The sequence below is a fragment of the Rutidosis leptorrhynchoides genome, chromosome 2 (genome assembly GCF_046630445.1).
Source record: "Rutidosis leptorrhynchoides isolate AG116_Rl617_1_P2 chromosome 2, CSIRO_AGI_Rlap_v1, whole genome shotgun sequence".
Taxonomy (NCBI): Eukaryota; Viridiplantae; Streptophyta; class Magnoliopsida; order Asterales; family Asteraceae; genus Rutidosis; species Rutidosis leptorrhynchoides.
In genome coordinates, this window is record NC_092334.1 from 575,388,102 (window position 1) to 575,415,521 (window position 27,420).

The 27,420-nt window shown below is 32.8% G+C and overlaps 1 protein-coding gene and 1 pseudogene across 1 annotated transcript; both read right to left on the reverse strand.

Moving 5' to 3' along the window:
• The window catches only part of LOC139889838 (uncharacterized), an 89,432-nt pseudogene extending 70,590 nt beyond the window's left edge, over positions 1–18,842 (reverse strand).
• A 4,367-nt stretch (positions 18,843–23,209) lies between these two features.
• LOC139893220 (uncharacterized) lies at positions 23,210–25,488 on the reverse strand. Its single transcript, XM_071876369.1, has one exon. It carries the CDS (start codon positions 25,129–25,131, stop codon positions 23,515–23,517), a length of 1,617 nt encoding a protein of 538 aa, XP_071732470.1. The 5' UTR covers positions 25,132–25,488; the 3' UTR covers positions 23,210–23,514.
• Between the last annotated feature and the right edge of the window lie 1,932 nt (positions 25,489–27,420).

Genomic DNA, 27,420 nt, shown 5'->3' on the forward strand with positions numbered 1-27,420 from the left:
AAGGGGTAAACTGAACCCAAGATATGTAGGCCCGTTCAAGATCATCGAACGCATTGGACCGGTAGCTTATCGACTCGAGTTACCGCAACAACTCGCCGGAGTACATAATACCTTTCACGTCTCGAACCTTAAGAAGTGTCTTGCAAAGGAAGACCTCACCATTCCTCTTGAAGAAATCCATGTCGACGAGAAACTACAATTCGTCGAAGAACCAATCGAAATCATGGACCGTGAAGTTAAACAGCTCAAGCAGAGCAACATACCGATCGTTAAGGTTCATTGGAATGCTCGAAGAGGTCCCGAGTTTACGTGGGAATGAGAGGATCAGATGAAACAAAAGTATCCACACTTGTTTCTCGATGACGCAAAATAGGTACAATTTTAAAATTTCGGGACGAAATTTATTTAACGGGGAGGTAATGTAACGACCCGCACTTTTTCGATCGTTCTATACTTATAAGATTAATATTTACATAAATTAAACCTTACCAACATGATAAGCAATCCAAATTGTCGAGACTTATGTTTTTCGAAAAGAGTTTTACACAACGTTTGACCGTCTAGTTTGACCGATGATATCACGAACTATACAATATATGATAATTATACGTTTGTGTATATATATGTATATATACATATTTAACATGACCTAAGAATGTTTTAATATCTCATTTTATATTAATAACAATAAGTTATAAGTATATTTTGAAACTACTAACTTAAGTTTTCAAAACGATAACCATACGTAACGTTATTTGACTTAAATACTTATGACCTATAATGTTTATACATATATCGTATAAGTAATGTATTTAATCACTTTTAAAGACTTAAATACATAAAACAATATAAGTATATTTACAAAATATAGCTATATTTGAATCCTCGTTCCGTTTTCTCAAAGATTTCTATACGTATACCTAGGGTATATGTACCCGTATCATACGCAGCTTCTAGATGTATTTACTATTGGTATATACCAATAAAAATCTGCTCCTTAGCAGCCTTAAATGATTAAGAAACATGTGGAACCAACCATTTGTCAAGTAGCATGAATTATTTAGCAAGAAAACAAAGTTAGGTATCTTTTTTTTCCTTTATAACCTAAAAACGTTTTTATGCATGCACACCATTTCTTCACCCCATTTTCTCATACTTACACTTCCATTTCTCTCTCAAAATATTCTTAACTTCATACTTGATCATATCCAAGCATTTTCCCCATCATTTAGCTTCAAAAACAACACTTAAACCTCATAAGAAAACCTTACAAAAACACTTCAAGAAATCCTTCCAAGAACACCAACTTACTTCCAATCTTTCATCCACTTCCATCACCCTTTTGGTTCTAGGTTCTTACTCCTCTTTTACAACAACCTTGTCCAAGGAACTTGAGGTAGAATCTATGTTCATAACCTTATTCGCTTCATATATATATAGCTATCTTATTTTGTGGTATAAAATTTTAACAACAAGAACATAGTTTGAATGCTTTCAAACTTGTTTGCAAACTAAATAGATCCTTCTAACTTAACTTTTAAAATACTCCAAGACCTGTAATATAACTTAAATATATGCTAATTTAACAAGGTATAACTTGGTTTTTCAAAGATTATCTTAAAAACTGTTTTTATGACGTCGGAGTGCCACCGGGGGCTGTTTTGGGTTGGATAATTAAAAACCATCTTAAACTTTGAATTGGAGGTTTATTTTCTGGAAAAATGATTTTTACTATGAATATGATAACACATAAAAATTTCATGATTTAACTCAAAGTATAAGTATTTTTAGAAAAATAATCATTTAAGGTTGTTTACATGATGGAAAATGATTAACTTCATAAGTTTCACTAAAGTTTGACCTATTCCGTGTGATTTTGAATACAAACTAAGGTATTTACAGTTCATAGTCTTAAAGAGGGACTCGATCCAAGGAGATGGCAAGTTGAATCAACGAAAACGGAGTTGTAACGAAGAAACTATGACCGAAACAAAATCGGATATCCAAGACTAGTTTAGCCACGAAAATAATTGGGAAAAATTAAATAAATCACATCTTTTTAAGTTAACATGATATTTTATATATATGTACTTATAATTCAATTTTATATGGTTCAGGATCACCCGTAAACAACACGAGAAGATTAATCATAAGATCCCATGATTGTACGCAACACGTCATTTGACAACACCGGTACTTTATGTACGCAACACGTCATTTGACAACACCGGTACCGTGGGTCAAGATTAATCTCGACCAATACATATACGATGGTGTTTTATTTATTTCGTTGGGGGTTTTATTTATTTCATTGCGGGTATATTAAACATCTAAAAATGAACCATTAAAATTGAATTACTAACAACGAACTGCTAACTACGGACTAAGGAATTATTCAAAGTATTAAAAGTATAACAAGTATATATATGTGACGTTTGTTTAAAAAGAAAAGGTATTGATATATTATATATGGATAGGTTCGTGATATCAACCGGAGACCAAGTCAAATTATATATATATCTTCAAGACGAAAGTGAGTATATAGTCCCACTTTTAAACTCTAAGTATTTCGGGATGAGAATACATGTATTTTATGTTTTACGTTATGGACACAAGTAACTGAAAAATATATTCTACGTTGAGTTGTACCACTGGCATACTTCCCTGTAGCTTGGTAACTGTTATTTACAGCGGTATTGTAAACGCGAATCCTGTTGATAGATCTATCGGGCCTGACAACCCCAACCGGACTGGACGACCAGTATTCAACGGTTGCACAGTACTTCGTTTCGTGACTACACTTGGTACGGTGTAGTAAGATTTCATAATAAAGGGAATATGCGACGTGATTTAATGTTAAGTATGGTTACCAAGTGCTCAACCACTTAGAATATTTTTATTAAACTGTTTATATACGAAATCTTGTGGTCTATATATATATATATTGCTGCCGGCATTAAACCTATATCTCACCAACTTTATGTTGACCTTTTAAAACATGTCTATTCTCAGGTGATTACTAAAGCTTCCGCTGCATTATGTTGAATTTGAGCAGGATCTTGCGTACGCATATTTGTGTCAAAAATAAAACTGCATACCCAAGGATTTGTGTTGTAAAATATGCTCGAAATCGTGTTGTTATCATTATATGTAAAGTTTGTAAGTCGAAGATTATCGCTAAACGATAATCATCTTTTTATTGTCTAAAGCTTGTAACAAAAATAATGGTTATGGTTTGTAATGTATAATATATGCAGTTTCTCTTTTAAAAATGTCGCATATAGAGGTCAATACCTCGCAATGAAATCATACGTTATCTAACACGTTCTTATGGTTAAGGACGGGTTATGACATGAAGAGAGGATTCCAAATATGTAATTTGTTTTGATGTTTGCTTGTCAGATCTGAAATAGATGATGATTGAATGATTATGAAGAAATGGAAGAAAAATGAAAGTAAGAAGAGAGAAAAGAGAAATGAGGTGGGAGGTGGGTGGTGATGACTAGTTGACCACTAGTCTCCACTTTGCCCACTTGGCAACTTCGGTCCCTCAAGTTTGTAGTCGGGTGCGGGAATTAACCAAACGAATATTTTTAAAAACGCTCGAGTAAACGAGTTATGTTATAATTAAATAACGGAAATATTAGTACGTTAGTCAACGAAAGGTACGAATTTAGATAACGGAAGATATTATCTAAAAAAAAAAGACGGGCGTTAAAATAATTTAACGAAAAAATGCGGGATGTTACATTACCTACACCTTAAAAGAAATTTCATCCCAAAATTTAGTTGGAAGTAGTAGTCGTTGTTTCTCCCTCGAGATCTTGCGTTGTCATTTCTACGGATAAGTGAAGGTACTTCCTTGAGCATTTCAACGAACCTTGACATTCGGGATTTTACGTTGTTTTAAAGTTTGGTTTTCACGATTCACAATTTCAACCGGTTCTCCTAGGAAGTGAAATTTGTCATCGATAGTATGTTCATCAAAAGAAATAACAAGTTCTTGTTCGTCAAGACACTTCTTTAAGTTTGATATGTAGAATGTAGGATGAACGGAGACTCGAATGAATCGGAAAATCTAAATGGCTATCAACGGGTCCAAAACGCCCCAAGATTTTTAAAAGGATCAAAATATCGCGGATTTAGCTTTCTACATTTCCCGAAACGGATTACACCTTTCTAATGTGCAACTTTTAACATTACGCGGTTTCCCACTTGGGATTCGAGAGGTTTACGTCTAACATTTGCATGGCTCTTTTGGCAACTACGGATCGTCTTGGGCCTCTCCTGGATTTGAATGATCTTATCAGTTATTTCATGAATGAGTTCAATTCCGGTGGTTTGATTGTTGCCTACATCGGCCCAACAAATTGTAAAATGATAATTGCAGACATATAAAGTTTCGAAAAGGTGCGGCGTTAATACACGAAAGAAAATTTTGTAGTAAGAGAATTTGACTAAAGGCAAGTACTTTTCCTCAAGTAAATTTGAAGTCGATAACACGAACTCGTATTATGGTTTCCAAGGTTTGAATCGTATGTTCGTTTGGTCCTTCGGGATGTGGTTGATGTGTTGTACTCATGTTTAAACGTGGTCCCGAGACTTTTTGTAAGGCACTCCAAAATCTAGAAGTGAAACGATGATCTCGATCTGAAACGAGGTACATCTCTTTAAGGTATATTGAACAAGTTCGTTAGGACTTGAAAACGTTAGTTAGAACAAGTTTCTCAAGAAATTCGTGCCGCGAAAGATTTATCGGTTTCCGAAAACGTTCGTTAGGAATATTCCCCCTCGTGGCGAATACTAGTATAATGTGAAGAGTCTCTCTCTCTCCATTGAGAATTTAGATAAAAGATTTCCTTAAACGGAAGTACGAGTGTAATGCGAGAGAAGTTTCCACCTCGATGTGAGCATACCAAACAGTTTGTAGTTCGTCGATAAAACTGTGCGAAAACGAGATAGTATACACGTGTAACATACGTCTAATGTTGAAAGAATTTGCCATTCATTTAGAAGCATAAATATGGTTCGACAATAATCGAAGATGTGTCCCGGGTATGGTTGTTATCAGTATTCTCGGAGTTTTCGGATGTTCAAACAAGAAAAATGAAGTCATGTACATGGCACATGGTGGTGATTAGGGTGATCGAGTCCAATCACCATCACGAGTCATTAGAACTTTGATATGACTTACCGTAATATAACCACGTTGATCGAGTGTCGTTATATTACGCTAACTCATACCTCCATTCCCACATCACTCCATAGATTCAAGTTCGTATAATCGTGAAGTTTTAAAATGAACAAAGTGTAACGATGTCTCTAACGTGACTCGTATTGAATCGAAAGAATTAGTGCAACTCTAAAGAAGCGTTCCCCGAGGGAAGTGTATAAATGATTGTTCACGTCAATGCGATTCAAGTCAAACAATAATGTATTCCGTTACGAGAAGTGTAACGAATCATGATAACGAATAGTACGCAACCGTAGTGATAAAAATAGTGATGACGATACTCACCTAGAGTAGTGATGGTAGTAACAAGAAGTGGTAGATAGTAAGGAACACCGGTGTGACACCGATAGTAAGTTGAAACGGTGGCGAATAACAATCTGGGAGACAGAGTTCCCGAACAAGTATGACTAATGAAGTCGTCGTCGTCCTTACGCGTATGAATCTTAAGTTTACGTGTATTACCGGGAAGCGGTAGATTACAGATTTGCATGATGAAAACTTGGTACCATTAAGAAGTTTTCCTAAGAATGATTCAAGTATAATGCACAAGTAGTCAAGTAAGTGCTATCTATAGCAAATGTATGTCAGAATGCAATGGCTAACTATCCGGTTGTAATCTAAATTCACTAATGCATCCTAACGACTCTGTCAGACACACTAATGCATATCCTAGTTCCCTACAACCAACGCTCTGATACCATCTATAACGACCCGACAAAATCGTCATTGACAGCGCCACTAACTTAGGTCCCGTTACGTGGTCGTAGTCCCTATATGAGACTCGTTTGACCAAAATTATGTCGCATTCATTTGAAAAGTACAAGACTTACAAAGTTTAGTTTACCAAACGGTTCGACAACAAGTTTAAGTTTACAAAAGTTGTAAAGTATAAATGAAATAACTTGCGACATAATAAAAGTTGAAAATCACAATTGCTATAAATAGCGTAAATATGTATGCTTTAAGTTTGAATCCAAAGATGCTATCCCTAGCGTATGCATGCATGGTTGACCCCCAAGCAAGAAATCAAAGTGTGCGGAAGTATGTATCAAGTAGCCAAGTATGAACCTGAGAAACATATAGAAAACTGTCAACGAAAAACGTTGGTGAAATCATAGATGTAGTAATAAACGTTATTTTTGAATCGCAAGATTTAGTATTTCCATAAAATTGATCATCCAAAACTTGCATTCCAAAAAGAGGTTCGCGAGCACTCAATTATCAATGCTTAACATTCCTTCCATAGAATCTCATCACAATAGTGTTAGAACATACACTCTTTCTCGAAAATATATTTCATTCGTAAAAGGTAGCAAACTGTTTGAATGAGGGTTTGTCAAACCCATATGGATCCATACAACATAAGTTCTCGCTTACACCCGGCAAGTATAACTAATGATAATCGAATTGAGGATTTTGTTCTAAACTCGCTGTAGAATGTTTGTTTCATCGGACTTGTGTTCAAAACATAAAAGTAAGTAGTACAAGATGTAACAAAGTATATGTTTCTCAGCCCACGATTTAAAAGTATAAAAGTTGTTAAAAAGGTGGGACTATGATCTCACCTCGGGTGCACGAGTATAAATGTACTTCACAAAGTAAACGTGTGCATGAAAGTTGCTTAGCTTTGACCTAAACAAGTAAGTTGTATCAATTAACCAGTTACGACACAAGGTCGGGTGAAATGTGTTCAATTAGTCCTATGGCTCGTTACGACTCGAATATATATAGCATGTGAGTCGCGTTGTCAAGTTTCATGCAAGAATCAAGTATAAAAGAAAGATTAGAACGATTGCATAAGTACTTGGTTAAGCTTGACTAAAAGTCAAACTTTGGTCGGGTCAAAGTCAACAAAAAGTCAACACGTTCGGGTCGGGTCCCGAACTATTTTTCTGAGGTTTTTAATCATATAGGTGCATGTTAGAACAATTTCCATGTGAATCGGAGGTGCGTAGCATAGCAAACATTTTTCATAAAATGGTAAAACAAAACAGAAACTGGCAGTGTAACTGGACGGCGTCCAGATTTTCTGGACGGTGTCCAGCATTAAAGGCCTGGACGGCGTCCAATAATCTGGACGGTGTCCAGATCAGTAATCAGATCCTGTTTTGCTGCAACACCCAAATGCACGAACCAAACTTCAAACATTCATAATTTATGACCCGCAAACAACCAAAACATGTATCTTATATCGTTGGAAAGGTATTTTGAAGAGGAACACAACTAAACACTTTTCATCAAGCAAAAACATCAATTTCAATAACTTAAATCTCATCAAATGATCATTAAAGGTTTATTTTCAAAGTTTCAAGTTCACAAAATGCATTTTAAGATTCGGGAATCCAATTCACACATATGATATGCCGTTTTGAAGGTAAAGAAACATACATTACAACTAAACACTTACTAATAACAATTCATGGCATTCAAACCATCGAAAGTTCGTTTTAAGTCTACCAAACCCTAACCAAAACCCACAAAATCAATAATCATGTGTTTGATGTTTTCTTAATCAACCTACGCATCAAAACGAAGCTAGTGATACTAGTAACACAATTAAAACCTGAACATTAACAATTTAACAACATTACTCATCCAAAATTCAAGATTAAGCAAACCCATTTCAAATGTTCATACTAGTTACCCAAAACAAAAAATCGGGCAAATAAATCATATATTCATGCTAGAAACGGCCATAGACACTAACTAACACCATTTCAAGTCAAAAACACGAATTTAGAGAAATCTAGAGTTTTAGAAATGTTACCCAAATGTGATGAAATTGGTACCAAAATGTAGAGGATGAAGAGAGGATTCCAAATATGTAATTTGTTTTGATGTTTGCTTGTTAGATCTGAAATAGATGATGATTGAATGATTATGAAGAAATGGAAGAAAAATGAAAGTAAGAAGAGAGAAAATAGAAATGAGGTGGGAGGTGGGTGGTGATGACTAGTTGACCACTAGTCTCCACTTTGCCCACTTGGCAACTTCGGTCCCTCAAGTTTGTAGTCGGGTGCGGGAATTAACCAAACAAATATTTTTAAAAATGCTCGAGTAAACGAGTAATGTTATAATTAAATAACGGAAATATTAGTACGTTACTCAACGAAAGGTACGAATTTAGATAATGGAAGATATTATCTAAAAAAAAAAAGACGGGCGTTAAAATAATTTAACGGAAAAATGCGGGATGTTACAGATTGTTTGTCGGAACGAGAGGATGAATAAGGTTTAGAATTGTGGGTAGAATATAATCGTGTCGAGCTACTCTGGAAATGAGAGAGAAGATGGTATTACGAACAGGTTCACCGGTAAGTGATTCAGGTTTTTCGTCAAGAGGTGAATTCAGTTGGTGGAAAGAATCGCCTTCTTCGCATCTCCATTGGTTACATCGACTACGAACCCATCCCCAATTCATCCAGAATTGGTGATGACTGGTTGGTTGATCCATTCCGGTTACACTGCTTTCGGAGCTCAAGTGTGTATCCATATCGGAATAGCTGTCGGAATCTGAAGAACTTGAACTAGTGGCGAGTTCCATTTCGTTCAATTGAATGAAGGATTTTTCGATATGAAATAATTTTCGGATATCGGATGGTATTCTAATTACATAGAATATCTATGTATAGTACATAAGATCCCATAGATTACGGAGGGAATTTACGGAATATGTCAGGCAAAGTTTACAGTAACCGATACGCTAAGATATGAATTAGCATATACGCTAAGATATGAATTTTTGTCTATACACTATTCATGCAATTAATGCAATAAGATGTGTCTAGACTAAGGATGGTAAGCAGATAATTTTTGACAAGAATGATAAGCAAAACTTTTGACATGCAGACACGGTCGAAGTCCAGACTCACTAATGCATCCTAACGACTATCAGTTAGACACACTAATGCAGACTTGGTTCGCTAAGACCACCGCTCTGATACCACATGTAAAGACTCGTCCTAATCCATCTGGACGAAGTCTTCAACATTTGATTACATCGCGAGGTACTTGACATCTATATGATACATTTTACAAACATTGCATTCGTTTTTAAAAGACAACTTTCATTTCATCAAAAGTTGACGGCATGCATACCATTTCATAATATATCCAACTATAATTGACCTAGTAATAATCTTGATGAACTCGATGACTCGAATGCAACGTCTTTTGAAATATGACATGAATGACTCCAAGTAATATCTCTAATATGAGCAAATGCAGAGCGGAAGATTTCTTTCATACCTGAGAATAAACATGCTTTAAAGTGTCAACCAAAAGGTTGGTGAGTTCATTAGTTTATCATAAACGATCATTTTTATCATTTTAATAGACCACAAGATTTTCATTTCTCATAAATACACATCTCGTATCAGGCATTTCGCAAACTGCATAGAGATAAAAATCATTCATATGGATTGAACACCTAGTAACCGACGTTAACTTTAATGCATAGAATATCCCCAAACAGAACCTCTCGTCTGTATAATAATAATCTCGAAGTACTACAGCATTCGTACCCCGAATGGGACTTGTCAAGGTCCATATATCTATCTTTAGGATTCGCGTCAATCAGGGGCCATTTTCCTAAATTCTTAGGTTACTAGACTTGAAGGGCGATATTCAGTTTAATAATCCAACCATAGAATGTAGTTTTAAGTACTTGTGTCCATTTCGTAAAACATTTATAAAAGCAGCGCATATATTCTCAGTCCCAAAAATATATATTGCAAAAGCATTTAAAAAGGGAGCAAATGAAACTCACAATACTGTATTTTGTAGTAAAAATACATATGACGATATTGAACAATGCAGGGTTGGCCTCGGATTCACGAACCTATATCATTTGTATATATATTAAAATATATAATCGTAATCGAACAAGTTTATATTTATAACTTATTAATGATGAAATTTTTATATTAATAATTTATATATGTTATTTTACATATTTAAATAAATAACAATATTAATATAGTTAAGTTTTGTATTATATATCTTTTTATATAAACAGTCTTTTGTTTACAAAATATAGTTATAATAATACTAGAATAGGTATAATGATAAAAATAATACTTTTAATACTACTAATAATAATAATGATAGTATAAATAATAGTTTTTGTGAAAATAATGATAGATTAAAAATAATGATACTTTTAGTAATAATTATATAAATTTTTAATAATAACAATCTTGTTAATGATACTCATATTAATGAAAATGATACTATTAATAATAATACTTGTGTTAATATTAATAATACTGATAATTATAAAATGATACAAGTACTATAATTAATAAAATAATAATAATTTGTATCATTCTCATAATAGTAATAATAATAATCATAATCCTATTGATAATGGTAATACCTATATTGATAATACTAATAATTATAAGATTTTAAATAAAACTACATTTATTGATTTTGATATAGATAACAATGATAATAATAATAGTAATGAATATATAATAACAATAATCTTAATCATAATCATAATAATAATAATAATACTTATTCTATTAATAATAACCAAGTTAATGGTAATATTTAGGATAATGATAATAATAACTACATTAAATATTAATACTAATTATTAATAATACTAATTAATAATAATAATTCCAATACTTCATAATAATAATAATAACAATAATGATAAGTGTAATAATAATAACAATAATAATAATAATAATCATAATAACAATACTAATAATAATAATAATAATAATAATAATAATAATAATAATAATAATAATAATAATAATAATAATAATAATAATAATAATAATAATAATAATAATAATAATACAAAATTTTTAAAAATGAGACTACCTCATATAAGCCCTTTTTAAAAAAAAATTGCCCCAAGCTAGACTCGAACCCGAGACCTCTCGAACACACACAAACGCCCATAACCCTCCATCCATTTCAATTTATCTGTTGTATTTCCCAAAAATATTTATATAAACCGTATCTTTCTGTTTCACTTTTTATGCTTCTTCTTCACAAACTAAACGAACCATATATCAAAACCAACATCAAATTTTATAGTTTATTTGATTTAAATTGCATAATTGAAACATAAACGACATGTTGTGATTAATAATTAATTAACTGAAACAAAAATAAAATAAAGAAAAACCGCTGCAGTAGCTCGATAAGAACTCAAATTCGATTTCTAAATTGTAAACGTTTTGGATCACAATTGCCACCTGAATTTGATATTCCAACGCTCCTAAAAACTTTAGAAATTATTAATTTTAATAGAAACATCAAAATAAAAACGAATTTCGTGAAGAACATAAAGTTTGACTTTTTTTTAAATAACCTTTGACTCGAAAATTCATACTTGATATTAGGAATTGGGGTATGAAACTTTACAGATAGTTCATTTAAAAGATTCCTAAAAAGACTGTAATTCCACATTTTTGAATTTCATTCGAATTCGAAGTTTTTTTAAAAAAATATATGAAACAGAGGTGTTTACGGTTTTTTTATTTATTTATTTATTTTCTTTTCTCTTTTGATTCAATCTCAAATACTTTGATATATAATGAACGATTTCAGTCATTGAAAGTGATATGTAACAACATCCGACAATTACAAGAAACATAAACAGTTTCGATGGTAAGTATAACAAATTCGTACCAATCTAATTTTTATAATTCATATAAAATAATAAAAATATATACTGATAATGATAGGTTATAATTTGCACGTACTTGATGCTATCTGTTTAATATGTAATGATATATATATTATTCTGCACTAATTATCAGTATTTATATATATATATATATATATATATATATATATATTTGCTTTTTATTTATAAAACTTAATTATTATTATTAAATAATAAAAATACTGATTATTATTAATAATAATAACATAATAATAATATTAATAATAATTATCCTAAAAATAACAATTTTTAAGATAATAACTTATTAGTTATAATAATGTCCTTATGATATTATTAATAACATTATTAATAATTTGCTTTATTGATACATAATAATAATAGTAGTAAAAATACTATTAATAATTATCTTTATAATATAAATACTGATTTCCTAATATGTATTTATATGTATCTGCATTAACATACTTATTTATATCTACTTCTTAATTTTTAATAATTAACTAGTATAAATATATTAATACTATTAGTAACACTAATAATAATATTATTACTACTTATGATGTTAATAATGATAATAATAGTATTAATAATAATAATAATAATAATAATAATAATAATTAACAAATTATTTGTATTAAATTTTCTATTTATGTATAATAATAATAACACTGATATTTATATTAAATATTCATTCTAATACTAGTAATGAAAGTAGTAATAATAATACTTATTAGTAAGGATAACAAATTACATGCTTTAAATTTCATATTTATATATTATCTTTAATAATATAACTAATACTGATATTAATCATTAATGTTAGTAATAATAATGAAAGTAATAATAATATTATTATAACCTTTACATTTTCTCTTGTTAATAGTATATTATTAATTATGTAATATTTAATAATCATATATTATAATAACTTTTATAACATGTAATAATTACACATAGAAATCCTATATATTTATACATAGATTCATTTTTAATTTACACTGAATTATTTTGTATTCTATTTTACATATTTAATTCTAGTGCTTAAATTATATTTTATAATTTCAAATTAATATACATATACTTACATTTACATATACATATTCATTTACAAACAATTATTCGTGAATCGTCGGGAATAGTCAAAAGGGCACATGCATTCATGTAACTGTTCCAAAGTTTTCGAGACTCAACATTACAGACTTTGCTTATCTTGTCGAAATCATATAAAGATTAAGTTTAAATTTAGTCGGAAATTTCCGGGTCGTCACAGTACCTACCCGTTAAAGAAATTTCATCCCCGATATTTGATAGAGATCATCATGGCTGACAATAGGTATGTTTTCATGACGAATCTGAGTTCTTAAATAGAGTTTTATCATTATTGAATAATATAGATAGAACGATTTTGATTACTCGAAGCGTACGAATGAAGCTATCACTAAATAGTGAATGAGATAGACAAGTTTCATCATAACTTTTCAATAGTCATGGTTGAATTCCGGAATTCAAGGGATTTACTGAAAATCTTCGTGATCTGATTAAGATTTGATTCTTCGGTGATTAAAGAAATTAGGATCTCTTTAATTAATTGTGAAAATCTGTTTTGATTGCTCTGCCGGATATTTTACTATAAATTCACTCCCTCCATTTCCTTTATATATTGGAGTTCCATCCTTTTGTTTTCTCTTCCCGACTTTAAGTCAAGTGAATAATGGTCCAAAATTCGTAGATATGAATTTCAGAATGAACATAGTTTATGTTTTAAGAAGAGATGGTAATAGTACAATCTGACTTGTCAAATTACCAGAATTCAAGGAAAGAAAAGATAGGACTATCAAGAAAATATATTCTTGATATGTTTATAGATTAGATAGAATGCAAGAGTCGTGTAACATGAACATGATGACATTATGGTCTGTGAATCATCACGTTTCATTAGAAACTCAGCATGACTTACTGTAATATAATCACGTTGATCAAGTGTCATTATATTATACTAACTCATGCTTCAGTTCCCAACACTACTTCAAAAACATTCATAATTTAAACTCGGAGTTTTCAGATGTTTAGAAACTAAAACAGTTTTCTTTAAGATGTAACACAGATAGCGCGAAGAGATAAATAATCTCATATGAGGATAGCATGACAATATCATCAGAAATATCGTGGATATTTATAATGAAAGATACGATGATATCTTAGAATATTTAAGATCAGAGGATGATGAAGAATATTGTCTGCAAGGGTTTTAGAGTAAGGAGTAAGGTATTCGTTAATGACTTCAGCAGATACTGAATCATTTGGATTCTTTGAAGGCAGGTTTAGTCTTTGTGATTTGTCCACAGCCTCCTTCATACTTTGCTCAATCCGTTTTCCAGTTCCAAACCTTCTCTTTTTCTGAGCTTTATAATCAGACTTTTTACTGTTAAGGTCGTTTATAGTTTTTGCTGCTTCATCAGCATTTCGAGAACTATTCCGCAGTTTGGGATGTTTTTCAGAAACTTCACATTCGAAGTATGTAAGTCCAGGAGATAGAAGTTATATGTATAACTGTTGACGTCGCAATGCTGCGAGATTTCAAAATACTGATTGCTAATTCCCAATGATTCGTATGGCAATTCTCGTTACAAGATGCAGATAAGTAAATGATGGGGTTTTGATAATTATAATGATTTTTCGGGAAAATCCTAGATCATTACGGTTGCTGATAAGTTTACCGCTAACGTGGTGGATTATAAACGGTTCCTCGGTAACAATGACGAAAAGGGTAATCGTATATATCAGGGTTATAATAAGACTGTTTCAACTGAAAAGTCGAAGTTGACTTGCTGGAGCTGTGACAAAACTGACTACTTTGGAGAAGGATTGCAAAGTTATTTTCGGTAATAACAATGACAAAGGAGTTAACACAGATACGTGTTAAACGTTTATTCAGGTTCCGAGTGTTTTCAGGTGCATAACTATGTGCATCAATCTTTTCTTCCGTAGATGAGATGAAGTTGGTTCATCCTCTCGATTGAGGTGTTTTCAAGAATCATGAAGGGTTTGAACGCAGATTGTAATCGGCAAGATACAAATGAGACTTAAGATGAAATCAAGTGGCAAACTTGAAGAATTTTTTAGTTTCATATGTTATAATCAGTATTTTAATTCATTTTTAATTGTCCAATATTGGTAGTCCACAGTTAGCAGTCCACAGTTACTAATTCATTAATTCATATACAGTTTATAATATTTGAATTAATTAATACGTATCGTGACCCGTGTACCTGTCTCAGACTCGATCACAACTCAAAGTATATATATTATTTAAGAATCAACCTCAACCCTGTATAGTGAACTCGAGCATTACAGCATATAGAGTGTCTATGGTTATTCCAAATAATATATATAGATGCGTCGATATGATATGTCAAAACTTTGTATACGTGTCCCGATATTAAAAGTGCGTAAAATAAATAACAGAAATTAAATGACGATAAATAAAATTGCGAGAATTAAAATTGCGATAAATAAATTGCGATAAATAAAATGTAATACGGGATTAACAGTTAGCTAGGATCAGTTAGCTAGGATTTTGTTAGCGTGGATACTTAACAGAATTTCTCATAGTTAATTTGTTTGTTTCTAACAAATTTTATTTTGTCAAATGTTTTCTTCATTATGCCACTTGTTGAATTCTGATAAGTCAAAATCCGAATATGAAATTGAATGAAAATGGTCATTCTGCGGTGAGCGGATACGTATATCTGTGAATGTAAGTAAGATAGTAAATGACTGTTGAATCAGATTCGAAGAATGTACAGTGTAACTTATTAATGTGGAATCTTAATATTCCTCGGGTATTACCTACCCGTTAAAATATTTTCACCATTAACAGTTTGTACAAAAGAATTTTTAATTACAATCTTTATGAAAATATACATACATTTATATTTTCTTCAGATGTAATCATGAATTTAATGAGTTAATATGATATTAATCTCATTTGCTTTTCGGGTTGAGCTAAACTAAGTAATCTCTAAAACTTTTAGAAACCACATATTCTTGGCAGAATATTTCTTCAATGAAGTTATGGATCAATACTTCATAGTTCATTGTTGTTGGTACTCCTTGGTATCTATGGTGCGTATGATGTTGATGCTCGTGGGACAGATTGTGATGTTGAGGTGTAGGATGTGGATGTTGCTGTTGGTGGTGGTGATGGTACTGTTGATGTTGCTGAAGCTGGTAAGTTTTGCACCATATTCTCCACATTGATTACTCGAGCGCGAAACTCGTTGACTTCTTCCATTATTCCGAGATGATTGTTTGTCGGAACGAGCGGATGAATAAGGTTTAGAATTGTGGGTAGAATATAATCGTGTCGAACTACTCTGGAAATGAGAGAGAAGATGGTATTACGAACATGTTCGCCGGTAAGTGATTCAGGTTTTTCGTCAAGAGGTGAATTCGGTTGGTGGAAAGGATCGCCTTCTTCGCGTCTCCATTGGTTACGTCGACTACGAACCCATCCCCAATTCATCCATAATTGGTGATGACTGGTTGGTTGATCCATTCCGGTTACACTGCTTTCGGAGCTCAAGTGTGTATCCATATCGGAATAGCTGTCGGAATCTGAAGAACTTGAACTAGTGGCGAGTTCCATTTCGTTCGATTGAATGAAGGATTTTTCGATATGAAATGATTTTCGGATATCGGATGGTATTCTAATTACATAGAATATCTATGTATAGTACATAAGATCCCGTAGATTACGGAGGGAATTTACGGAATATGTCAGGCAAAGTTTACAGTAACCGATACGCTAAGATATGAATTAGCAGATACGCTAAGATATGAATTTTTGTCTATACACTATTCATGCAATTAATGCAATAAGATGTGTCTAGACTAAGGATGGTAAGCAGATAATTTTTGACAAGAATGATAAGCAAAACTTTTGACATGCAGACACGGTCGAAGTCCAGACTCACTAATGCATCCTAACGACTATCAGTTAGACACACTAATGCAGACCTGGTTCGCTAAGACCACCGCTATGATACCACATGTAAAGACCCGTCCTAATCCATCTGGACGAAGTCTTCAACATTTGATTACATCGCGAGGTACTTGACCTCTATATGATACATTTTACAAACATTGCATTCGTTTTTAAAAGACAACTTTCATTTCATCGAAAGTTGACGGCATGCATACCATTTCATAATATATCCAACTATAATTGACCTAGTAATAATCTTGATGAACTCGACGACTCGAATGCAACGTCTTTTGAAATATGACATGAATGACTCCAAGTAATATCTCTAATATGAGCAAATGCACATCGGAAGATTTCTTTCATACCTGAGAATAAACATGCTTTAAAGTGTCAACCAAAAGGTTGGTGAGTTCATTAGTTTATCATAAACGATCATTTTTATCATTTTAATAGACCACAAGATTTTCATTTCTCATAAATACACATCTCGTATCAGGCATTTCGCAAACTGCATAGAGATAAAAATCATTCATATGGATTGAACACCTGGTAACCGACGCTAACTTTAATGCATAGAATATCCCCAAACAGAACCTCTCGTCTGTATAATAATAATCTCGAAGTACTAAAGCATTCGTACCGCGAAGGGACTTGTCAAGGTCCATAGATCTATCTTTAGGATTCGCGTCAATCAGGGGCCATTTCCCTAAATTCTTAGGTTAACAGACTTGAAGGGCGATATTCGGTTTAATAATTCAACCATAGAATGTAGTTTTAAGTACTTGTGTCTATTTCGTAAAACATTTATAAAAGCAGCGCATTATTCTCAGTCCCAAAAATATATATTGCAAAAACATTTAAAAAGGGAGCAAATGAAACTCACAATACTGTATTTTGTAGTAAAAAACATATGACGACATTGAACAATGCAGGGTTGGCCTCAGATTCACGAACATATATCATTTGTATATATATTAAAATATATAATCGTAATCGAACAAGTTTATATTTATAACTTATTAATGATGAAATTTTTATATTAATAATTTTTATATGTTATTTTACATATTTAAATAAATAACAATATTAATATAGTTAAGTTTCGTATTATATATCTTTTTATGTAAACAGTCTTTTGTTTACAAAATATAGTTATAATAATACTAGAATAGGTATAATGATAAAAATAATACTTTTAATACTACTAATAATAATAATGATAGTATAAATAATAGTTTTTGTGAAAATAATGATAGATTAAAAATAATGATACTTTTAGTAATAATTATATAAATTTTTAATCACGGGTTTATAAAAGAAAATTTAGTTAATGATATGTCATAGTTGACTAATATTATGTAACCAAATTGTGAATCTTATATAAATGTATATATAAATGTATATGTATATCTATATCTATATATACATACATTAAAGTATAAGTAAGCTGACTTACTCAAAATTACTCGTGATACATATCATACATTTGTCTGCAACAACAGGTTTTAAAATTTCAGTGTACTCCAAGGTGACATATTGAATATTACACGACATGCTTACAAAATTTATACTTGTGTGAGACACGTCAAACATGATAAACATAAAAGTACACCTTATGACATCCAAAACTACTAAAACCATAAAAATGGAAAGTACTATTTCGGTTGTTCACATGCTCCATTTCGTTTTTTCCTTTTCAAATCAACAAAGGCAGAAATTAATCAATGGATACGTATTGTACTTTCCAAGCCAAAGCCGACTTACCTGCTCCTGAAACCTTTGAAGCATGAGACATTTATGTTCAAGATCTGTGGCATTTGGGTCAAGCTGACCTTGACCATCTATAGGAGAAGACCATGATTGACCTTTATCCCTCTTTTGAAAAGTAATGTGCAATATATCATCCTCTACCACAACCCAAACATTACATTTTTTAATATTTTATATACAAAGTAACAACCTGCCATCGGGATTTTCGGAGAACAACATAGTTCATGTTAATACAAAAAATATATTGTATCACAGGTTTGATGCTCCATAGGTTAATTACAATGTTTAGACAAATAACCACAATTAGCCTTATAGGTTACTACTATTATAGGACCAATAACCACAGTTAGTACATTCATAACGCTAAACATAAGCCTCTATTGTTGACAAAGTTTTATTATGCTGTAAATTAGATTGCCATAGTTAAATTCAATTCAGGAAATGTAACCATGTGGACTATATTACGACCCAACAACCTTCATGTCCTTGTAAGTATAACATAATCAGACTCGGATTATAGTGCACCTTAACTCATAAAAGAAAAAAATAAACAAAAACAAATAAAATGCAAGAACATTAGAATTAGAGAGATATGTGAAAGGTACCTTAAACTTCTTTTAATTGGGTTCCAATCATCCTCATCATCTCTGATACATCACAAGCACAATGAATATGTGCATAAATAAATGTACCATTCACCTCTTTCTGTTGTAGCTGCATCCAAATATAATAATAACCATCAATCTGAGATTTCAAATCATAAACATCATATAGTATCTCAATCATCAAGTTATATATTAAAGGCATCACTCACGATAATAACCACAATTTAAGTAGCTTTTGATAGCATAAGATGTTTGAGTTAACAAATATACTTTAAACATAGATCCAGATCCATACTAACTAGCGTGTTACTGGTCTCTTCTATTTCCTCTCGTTAATCATTATTGGTTCTGGTGTTTATCATCACGATTACTTGATAGATGGGGAAAAAGTCTGTTGGAGTTACGAAGAAGAAACCTCAAGAAACAGCAACAAAGGTTTTAAGAAACAGAAGTGTTGAAATCTCTGAAGATAAACCTGAAACTCAAGAACAATCGGAGAAGTCTGATTCTTCTGAATCAGAAAAATCGGCTACAAATAAGGATCCGTATGTGTTTCTAAACCTGAATCTATGACGGGTCTTCCCAACGAACAAACACATACGGCTGATGGGTCGAGAAGGGACGGGGATGATGTCAATGTTTATTCTGCTTCTGATAGATCTGAAGATGAGTCCGTAAGTGGTAAAAAGGGTAGAAATCCAGTGCATAATCAGTCCTTTATGAGCCAAAATCAAGTCGATACTCCTGATCGTGATAGCACAACCAAGACAAACGGGTCTTATATCCAAAGGGCACCAGATCCTGTCATTAATATTGACGAATTCCCTGCTTTGGTAAGAAATGATAAGAAGGTGGAGGCTGTGAAAGATTCAGATTATAAGGGTTCAGGCACACAAAAAGTAGATTTTTTACATGCCACTACAGGTTCTGTCTATAAATCCAAGGTTAACTTTAGGTTTATTGCTCAAAATAATACCATGGATGAAGGTGTTGATGTTGTCTTACCCATGTCTTCTGTTATTGAAGCTACCAAAAGGTATGATAACACTTTATATGGTTATTTTATTGGCAAAAGAATGGCATTTCCTGTTGTTCAAAATTATGCTTTGAATGTGTGGAGGAATTTTGGGATTGAAAAAGTAATGATGAACTCGAAGGGTTTCTTTTTCTTCAAATTTACAACAGAAAAAGGTTTAATGGATGTGTTGGAGGGGGGTCCTTGGATGATACGAGCTGCGCCTATAACCTTGAATAAATGGTCTCCAAATGTATCGTTAACCAAGGAAGACCTAACTAAGGTTCCTATATGGGTGAAATTGTATGATGTTCCGCTGGTAGGGTTTACAGATGATGGTCTTAGTGTTATTGCATCCAAGATTGGTAACCCAAAAATGCTTGATTCGTATACGAGTACTATGTGTTTCAAAGCTTCGAAGCTCAAAGCTAAAAGCATCATCACGGCCAATTCTCGATAAGGGTACAGCTCGTGTAAAAGATGATGACTTGGACTCAAATCCAGATTGAGAGTGAACCTAGCCGGTTTGATCGGGTCTCAGTGTTTTCGCCGGATGAGTTTGGTCTGCTGCTCAGTACGACTGCTCTTTTTGAAGTACTGCTGGTTCTTGTGATCCAGGCTCTATCTGAATCAACATGCTGAATATAAAAAATATAAATGTGAATGTTATGCATACAAAATACTCATATTAGAGTCAAGACATGCCAACAAATACCAAACGCCAGACGTGGCAAAATGAGTGGGTCAGGAAGGTCTAGTAATGGGTCAAAACATGTTCTAAGCAATATAAGTACTTTAAAGTGATTTCACTTCTTTGGACGGCGCCGCATGTTCTGAAGATCCGTGTCTCGAGTGATCACCGTGCAAACGATTACGCCTACCAAAACCCTCAACTGAACCATTACATGCTGAATACAAAAAACAAATGTGAATGTTATTAATACAAAATACTCATTTAGACAAGCCAACCTATTACGTGGAGAAATGAGTAGGTCAAGAAGGTTGGGTTATGGTTCAAAACAAGTTCCGAAAAATACAAATAGTGTTTGGGTGATGATATGTACAAAACCATTTTTTACCAATACACAAACAAACATGTTTTACAGTACAACAATGTAAAGCATATTTAGTTTTGTATGGGTAAGAAATGATTGTGTACATATCAATTCCCATAGTTTTTACTATGGGCCAAAATATGTTTGCTAAGCATCTAGTTAGAAACATTAGAGAATCAGTGATATGAACTTATATATGATTACAAAGTTATATTAGTAATCCAAACTATGAAGTGATCATTTAAGAAGATGTAGCCTTGTAGGTATTAAATTTCACTTCTAAAAACTATTGACATGATAACTCATTTGACCCGTTCCCTTTTAGCTAAGCCTTTTAATGAGACCCGTTTCTGTCAAAACGTAACCGAAAAAAGGTCTAATGAATTGTTTTTAGCTTAAAGGGGAAGGGGTCAAATGGAATTGATTCTTTAAAAAGTTGAATGAAGTTTACCTGATAGGCTGATACTCTATCTCGACCCTCCAGTTTCACTAATAAAAAATATACACCACAAAATTGAAACAGATTGTGAAGGCTTGGTATAATGAAATACAATGCTAAGGTGGCAATGTATTAAACTTAAGCAAATTTTTTATTTTTTGCTCTTGATCATATCTAACAGGATTAAATAAATATATATGACCGGCAACATGAATCAAGTGAACTCAATCATATCCTAAAAGGATAAATGAGAAAACTTATCAGATAGCTCAGAAACGGGTCATTTGTGATGCATAACAGTGGACAAGTTAGAGAAAGTAATACTAACTTCACTCGGGTTTCTACAATGATCATTTTCAGATACATATACGGTATATGCTTGTGTGTCTGGAGATCCCTATACTTTTTTGCAAGCCCATAATCTATTATGTAAACCTGTTGTAACAAAAGTAAACAAAGAATATAAATTAATCAAAACATCTAAAAAGAAAAAAGAGAGTTGATGATCTTAGCAGAATACACATCACCAAAAAACTTGTTTTAAAGGATTAATACTCTGGACATTTTATAAAAGGGCAAGGTTTTTCTGAGAAAACTACCAATATAAGAACGGTAAAAAAAACACTCAAATTATTTATTACTGATGATATATTTAACAAATTCACAAATTCGAAACATTTATAACTCCACTATCTCAAATTAACATAAATACAGTTTGTGAAATCAGTTGAAAGATTATAGATGCACAGATACACATACATGCACCGAGGGTAGTGCACAAATCAGAATTTTAATTAGTTAACTTCAATGCTTCAAAATGTCATCAAACACTTCAATGAAAATATAAAAAAATCAAAATATATAAAAACGCTTGTATTGCAAAATGCAAATAGAAAACATTCTAATAAAGGAGTTGTTTATAAACGTGAAATGGAATGAGTTAACCATGATAAATTCTATAAAAGGGTTGTTTAATTGAGATAAGCTTCAATCGTATATTTAAGATTCTTATTCAAGATAGGATAAGGTTTACCTTAAATAAATGAAACGAGATTTTCAACGAACCAAAGAAGCTGAAACTTCTATATCCCGATAACAGCAACCTATGGTGACGACTGCAAAAAAGTTACGGGAACATTAGTGAACAAATATTTTCTATGTTATACCTTATTAAACGAGTTTAGGTGGGATAAGGCAGCATTGGAGAGTTACATACTTGAACCGTGCCTAATCAGCAGTCTTATCTACAAAATGTTCCAAAACCTGTAGTGTGTTAAACTGTTACATGATGAAGTTTATCAAACCAAAGTTGTTAAACTCCATAGTCAGAAACACCAAGTGGTATATGTAAACATTTAGAACATTGAAGCAATAACATACCTACAAAGAAGATGCTTAGCTACACATCATTCAACCACAAGACATATAAAAATACTTAAAAGTTGCAAACTGATTTTATAAAAACATAATTCAACTATCACAAATTCAAAACACATGAAGCCCAAAGGATAATTGCTACTGATTTCTGCTTCCTAGATTTTGTATTTACAATATTCATTTCTCAATACTCAAACACACAATCACTTTCTTAGTGTCTCTCGGAAACAGATAGGCTAGGCAAAATAAACAATAGAAGTTTCCATCAAAACGGATAAGGTCTTCCCGTTCATGCTATTAGGAGAGGGTTACGGGGTCTCACATAGTTATCCAATGAATGTTTCCCACCATTTCTGTGACCATATGCTCCTAATAAGGTTATCCGTAAGTTTCCATCAAGTATTTTGGAACTAGCCTACCTATCAACTCAGTCAACGTATTCTTCAATGAACCGTTTGCTATCTTTGTCACTAACAGTGTTAAGGTCGTAACATCAAGTGAGTAACTTCTTCCTTCCATTTCATGTAAAAGCATCTCTACATCATCATAGTATTTATTTTTTAAATATCCTTGCAGGAGAACGTTGTAAGTAACATCATTCGGCGGACAACCATTCTCACCCATTTTTAGAAACAACTTCTTTGCATCACTTGATAGACCTTCCTTACAAAGAGAACTAACTATCACACTATATGTATGAACATCAGGTTTCAAGCCTTTATTATTTAGGTCCTCAAAGAGAACCCTTGTGATATCAAACTTCTCGCATTTGCTTGCACCATCAATCAGGATGGTATACACAACAATATTTGAATTGAGATTGCTATTACCCATTAACTTAAACAAAGAGAATGCATCTTCTACCAGATTGTTGCTGCAAAGACCCTTTAAAATTATTCCATAAGTTAAGTCATTAGGATGGATACCTTGAGAAAGCATCTCATCAAATAGTTTGCGAGCAGCCGAACAACGCCCTACACTAAACAATCCCTGTATCATGGTGTTGTAAGTGACTTCATTGCGTTTCAAACCTATTCTTGCCATTTCAGAAAACATATCCATGGCCTTGTCTATCATCATATTCTTACAATACCCATTTATTAAGCTACTATAAGTGACAACATTTGGGACCAGACCTTTGAGTTTCATTGAATCAAAAGTTGTTTTTGCTTTGCTCATTTCACCTCGTAAACAGTAACCATCAATAAGTGAACTGTATGTTACTACGTCAGGAATTTTTCCTCTCTCAAACATGATGTAGATGACAGATTGTGCTTCATCTACTTTACCGTCTTTGCATAATGTATCCACTAATACATTGTAGGTTTGCACATCTAAAGAGATCCTTTCATCCTCCATTTCTTTTAGTAAGTTACAAACCTCATCCCAACGACCTAAGTTACAAAGACCATAAATCAAAGAGTTGTATGTGATGACAGTTGGTAGAATCCCTTTGCGAAACACCATCTCATTGAAAAGATCAAAAGCATCATCAATCATTTTGTCTTTACAAAGACTGTCAATGATGGTGCTATACCCAACGACATCAGCTTTATGACCTCTTTCATCCATTAGCCTAAGCAAAGAAATAGCAGTAACATTGTTTCCGATCTTACAAAGTCCCTTAATCACTGTGTTATACATAACTACATTAGGTTCGCATAAATTGTGTTTGATAATCTTTTTGAAGAATATCTCAGCTTCAAGAATCCTATCTTCAATAACAAGTCCATCTAAGAGCGTACTGTAAATCCACACATTTGGTACAATATCTCGTCTGAAGCAAATACCTAGAAGTGCAAAACCGTTATTGGTATGGTGCAAGTGGCAGCAACACTTGATAGAAATACTAATAGTGTATTCATTAAGAGGAACACCAATTGAACACATGTGTTTGAAAAGATCAAGCGAAGAAGAATAATGTCTCATTCTGGTGAGAGCAGTCAACAACTGACCGAATTTGACCACAGATGGCAGAGGTCTTCTCTGAGTCATTTCATCAAACAGATTGTAAGCATCATTCAAGTTGGTAACTTTTTGATACCTAGACAGAGGGCGATCATCATAATCATTATGAACTTGAACTGAGGATGATTTGGAGTGGAGGGACGCAGCTAAAAATTATTTATGAGGAGGATCAAATAGAAGACCTAATTGAAAGGAATATGAAAAGGGGGTTTTAAAGAAAATGTTGGTAGCAAAAAGATCACCTTTGAAGTTGATGAAAGAAGTAACAGCAGAAGCAACATAATTTTTGCGATTCATCGCCATCTGCTGCAGAAAGATCACTTTCGAACTAGAAACTTGTACTCCCTCGCATAAAGTTGATTCCTGAATGCCTAATTGCCTATATTCATTTCATTCATCACTTATTTGAAAGGGGATAGATAAATCCAACCTATAAATCCGCCATTTTTATGCAGAGTTATACTGTACAACTCGTCAAAGCATATGGATTTATCAATTTTGAAGTGAATGAATTATCATCATCATTAGCCCAGTTGAAACAACTCATGATATAAACGTTTATAAATTAAATAGGGTTTCTATAATTATTATTTAAAAACAGTACACTCTTCGACGGTTTACTTTATGATTTTGTGTAAGGGCTATGGATGGCGCCCGCGGGTAACGGGCACGGGTTCTATACACCCGCGACCAGCCCGTCGAGTTATTTTTTTGCTTGTTAAGACCCGTTACCCGCCCGCGGGTAAAAAATCTTCGCCCATGCCCGTGACCCACGGGTACCCATGACCCTCGGGTAAACCCGCGGGTAATAATAATATACAACTACGTTAAATTTCTTTTTAAAAAGCTAGATAATTTTATTAATTATGAACTATATGTACAAGCTACATGTGTAAAATGACGTGTAAATCAAGTTTTTTTACTTATATGTAATATTATATTTTTAATCATTATTGCATTATAAGGGAAATCATTGTTAAATTTGATAATTGTATGTATAAACTTGCGGGTAAATTAAAAAAAGTCTCATGAATTAGTGGATCGTGTTTTACCCGTGACGGGTAGTATGTACCCGCCACCCGCCCGAGACCCGTTGGTGGGTATATTTTTTTACCCGAACCCGTGCCCGCGGGTAGGATTTAATGATTTTACCCGCCCATCACGGATCGGGTACCCGCGGGTCACGGATTATTTTCTTGCCCATTGCCATCCCTAGTAAGGGCACATGGTATGCTAATGTAAAAGGGATTTTTAACAGCGGCCAGTCACTCACTATGATAGTGAGCAACTTGTGAAACACTTAGCCAGAGGTACTAACTAATTGTGAAAGGAGTTGTGGGTTCCAATTTAAACCAGGTGTCTATTTATTTAATAAATTTAAATGGGTTAAAGTTTGAAATGGAGTGTAACATAGTGAGGGTTTGGAAAGGAATTGAAAGGAATGTTAAAGTGTTTGTGCTGATGTGACGTTGATGTGGAGTAGAGAAGTTCAGGGAAAATCAAGAACGATAGTAAGTGGCCTAAGAACTTTTTCCTAATTAAGAAGTTTTATAAAAAGTTGATTAAATAAAAAAAATGTAATTTTAAATGAGGTGGTCAACCTGGACAACAATCGGAAAGGATTTTTTCATGATTTAGCGAACCGTGATTTAATTCCGTCTTGTGCTTCAGGTTCAATTGTTAATGGTAATTCGGATAATGTTATTTCGTATAACTTTAAATCTAAGAAAGGCAGATTGTACATCGAAGTAGATGGGATGACTTCTTCACGGATGAAAGAAATCAAAAACGTCCTTCTCAAGCCGGTTAAGATAGGTATGCTAAATGTTATATTTGTCCTTAGATTTAAAGTAAAGCTTACTGCATTTATTTAAAACATGAGTGATTGGGTTGATAAATGGAAGTAAATAAAAGAAAATTTATTGATATGTACTAATAGTTATTGTTTGCAATTGGACAATTATTATGAGACTAATATAAATAGTAAGGTGCACATTTATTTTGAAATAGATGGTGAGTTGATCATCCTTATATTTTGATAACTACACCGGTTATTGTTGATTGTTGACTACGTAAGGATTGAAACAATAGTAGTCCTTGTCACTAACTTTCGTTAAAAAAGCTTCGTTAAACTTAAGAGTCCAACTAACCAAAATGGTAACATTTGAATCAAACCACCAATCTCCTTCCATTACACCAATCATATCACCACATAATCTGACTAGTAGCAGACCATCACCTACTGTCTACTCAATTAGTCCTTCAGGCATGCAAAACAGATCACTGTCAATCGTAAATCACACTGACATGTGTGCT